General features: G+C 43.9%; 1 protein-coding gene across 1 annotated transcript in view; it reads left to right on the top strand.

Moving 5' to 3' along the window:
- Positions 1-3,005, top strand: part of LOC103361409 (otoferlin-like) — a 26,327-nt gene that overhangs the window by 20,063 nt on the left and 3,259 nt on the right. Inside the window, exons 41-42 of the mRNA XM_008287477.1 lie at positions 46-170; positions 1,784-1,918. Coding sequence (XP_008285699.1) covers positions 46-170; positions 1,784-1,918 — 260 coding nt within the window. The remainder of the gene's footprint in view (positions 1-45; positions 171-1,783; positions 1,919-3,005) is intronic.

Here is a 3,005-nt window from a genome sequence, read left to right as displayed (position 1 = left end):
AGCCGTCCAGATATCGCCCTCCTCTGGTTCCTCATCCCCTTCAAGGCTGCGAAACACCTGATATGCGACCAGTACAGGTGGCTGACCATCAAGATCGTCACCGCTCTCCTGCTGCTGGCCATCGTGGCTCTTTTCCTCTACAACATGCCTGGATACATGGTCAAGAAGATGTTGGGAGCTTAAAAAGAACAGCTCAGCTTTTCACTTTTTCAACTGGTGTGCCTTCAATAAGAATTCATATTGTTTTGTGAATGTTTTTCCAGTTTACCATTTCATAGAATAACTCCTTTGAAAGAGTACTATAGCAGTGCTAGTAATACATCCTGGGTGTATCTATTACTGGTTATTAATGTGTACAAATCTTATATTGCATCTGTTGTTGTGATAATTACGTAGTTTTTTTGTGTCTTGAAATGCTCTCTGTATTCCCATTCAATCCATTCAATGTTTACTGCTCACCTTTGTGGAAATAAATTACCATTTAACTGGTTATACACGTTTTATCTGTTAGAAAAAGTGAGCTTATTGAGCATAGGTGATGTGTTGGAATTCAGGTTTCCTGCTTTTGTGTCAATGTATGATATTTCAAATTTGTGATTAAATTGACCTCTGAAACCTTCCGTTTTCTGGCGTTTATGTTATATCTGTATACATGTCCTTGTTACTGTGCAGTGGTGGGGAAAAAAACTTTTACTCTCTTACTGTCCTCAAGTAAAATGTTGAGGTACTTCCATCCATATATCTTCCTCTGCTCGGGTCATGGAGGCAGCAGGTGAAGCAGGTCCTTCTTCCCAACCAGGCTTCCCAGTTCCTCCTGTTGAATCCCAAGGTGTTTCCAGGCCAGATGAGATGCATGGTAATCCAATGAGTCCTAAGTCTACGCTGGGGTCTGTTCCCAGCTGGTTGGCCCGGAAAACATCCTAAGAAAGGTGCCCCGAAGGAATCCTTGTCAGATGCCCCACCACTCCACTATTCCAAGTTTCTGCCAGATTTCTGAGCTTCTCATCCTGTCTCGGAGGCTAAGCCCAAGCACCCTACGGAGCAAACTCATTACGGCCGCAACCTCATTCTTTAGGTCCCCACCCGGAGGTCATTGACTATAGGTGAGTGTTATAATGTATATCGACTTTGAATTCAGTCTTCAAAACGACGGTCCAGTAGAAAAACTGCATTACTGCTGACTGAGCACCAAGGTGCTGACTCTTGTCCTGGCTGTTACACACAGCAGAGCCATGTCATCCTGAGGTTCTCAAACTGGACATGCTACTCATCACAGCCAACGCTTTGACCACACCTTGAGATCCTGTCCCTGAATGTGACTGTCACAAACATGACTGCCAACAAGAGGCATCCCTGGCAGGGTGCAGCACCCACAGGAAACATGTTTCACTTTGGTTGTACAAGGACCGAATGACTCGTAACGGCCATTCATTTTACAGTACCCCCAACAGGGCTCTTTTGGGAACACAGTCATAAACCTTTTCCAAATCCACAAAACACATGTAGACTCCTTGGTCAGACTCCCATGACCCCCTAGCAGCTCTACAAGGGTAAAGACCTGGTCCACTGGTCTTCTGGTCCACGGCCAAGATGGAATCTGCATTGCTTCTCTTGAATCCTCGGTTTGACAGCTGGTCTGAGCCTCCTTTCCAGCACCCTGGAATGAACTTTTCCGCAGAGGCTGGGCAGTTTGATACCCCGATAGCTGGAGCACACCCTCCAGTCCCCCACTTTAAAATTGGGAACCACCACTCCAGAGTGACCGTTCCTGGTGTTCATGCAGAATTGAGGAGGCGTGTCGGGACAGACAGCCCAACAATGTCCAGAGCCTTCAGCATCTCAGGGCGATCTTGTCTACATGCAGTGCCCTGCGCCTGCAGTTTCTTGACTACCTCTGTGGCTTCTGCCATGGACCTGGGCAAGGTTTTGCTGAGACTTTAGACTCTGCCTTCTCAGCAGAGGTTGTGTTAACCGTGTTAAGGAGTTCCTTGAAGCGTTGTGCTCCTTCCAGCGCCCAACAGTATCCTCAATACGGGGCTGTTGTTTGCCCCTTGGTTGTACATACCTTTCTGAGGTATCGAACAGTTTGTCAAAACCTCCTTGAGGCCAACCAAAAGTCCTTTTCTGTAGCCTATCCAAACTCTCTTTCACCCAAGTGTTTGCTTCTGCGACTGCCTCAGCTTTAGCCCCTTTGGCCTCCTGGAACCTGTTTGCTACTTCAGGAGACCTGCAGGACAACCAGGCCTGAAAGACCTCCTTCTTTAGCCTGATGACCTTCTTCACCTTGGTATCCGCCAATGACTTTCTAGTTTACCACCACTACAGGTACCAGTGATCTTTTGACCATAGCTCCAAACAGCTGACTCTGCAACGATTTTCCTTGTTTTGTCAAAACATTATCTGTAGCAAATAGTAACTAATAAAATCACATTAAAAATATAATTTGCATAATCATAAAGATACAGGCCAAAACTGTGAATAATGCCCACAGTCTGTCTGTGATAATCTGTAAAACTACACTATGTTTGCTATCTTTAAATCAGCAAAGAAGTGTTATTTTTGAGATATTTGCCAATATATTTTTTTTAAAAAGCATAAAAAATGCTAAATATATTTTAAATGATATTTTACATGCGTTCTCTGTTAAATTACTGAAGATATCTTGGAAAATCACAGAAAAAGAACATTTACATGTTGACTGTAAAATATAGTCATTTGTTTTTTTCCTTTCTTTTTTTTTTTTTACAGTGAAGAATCTAGTCGAAGTAAGATTACTTTATTAGACAAAAGGTCAATGCAATGTGCTTGCAGTCATTCCCAAATCACACCTAACAAACTCTCACACTCCTGAAAGTGGAAACCTCTGAAAGTTCACAGTAGAAAACGTTTTCTATGAACGTCTTGTCAGATGTCTCTTTGTGCTATTGGTCTAACACACTGTTTACGTCTCTGTGCTCCACCAGCCGTCCAGATATCGCCCTCCTCTGGTTCCTCATCCCCTTCAA

Source organism: Stegastes partitus, unplaced genomic scaffold (assembly GCF_000690725.1).
Source record: "Stegastes partitus isolate 25-593 unplaced genomic scaffold, Stegastes_partitus-1.0.2 Scaffold502, whole genome shotgun sequence".
NCBI lineage: Eukaryota > Metazoa > Chordata > Actinopteri > Pomacentridae > Stegastes > Stegastes partitus.
The sequence above is the reverse complement of the archived record's forward strand: the minus strand, read 5'-3'. Positions and strand labels throughout refer to the sequence as shown.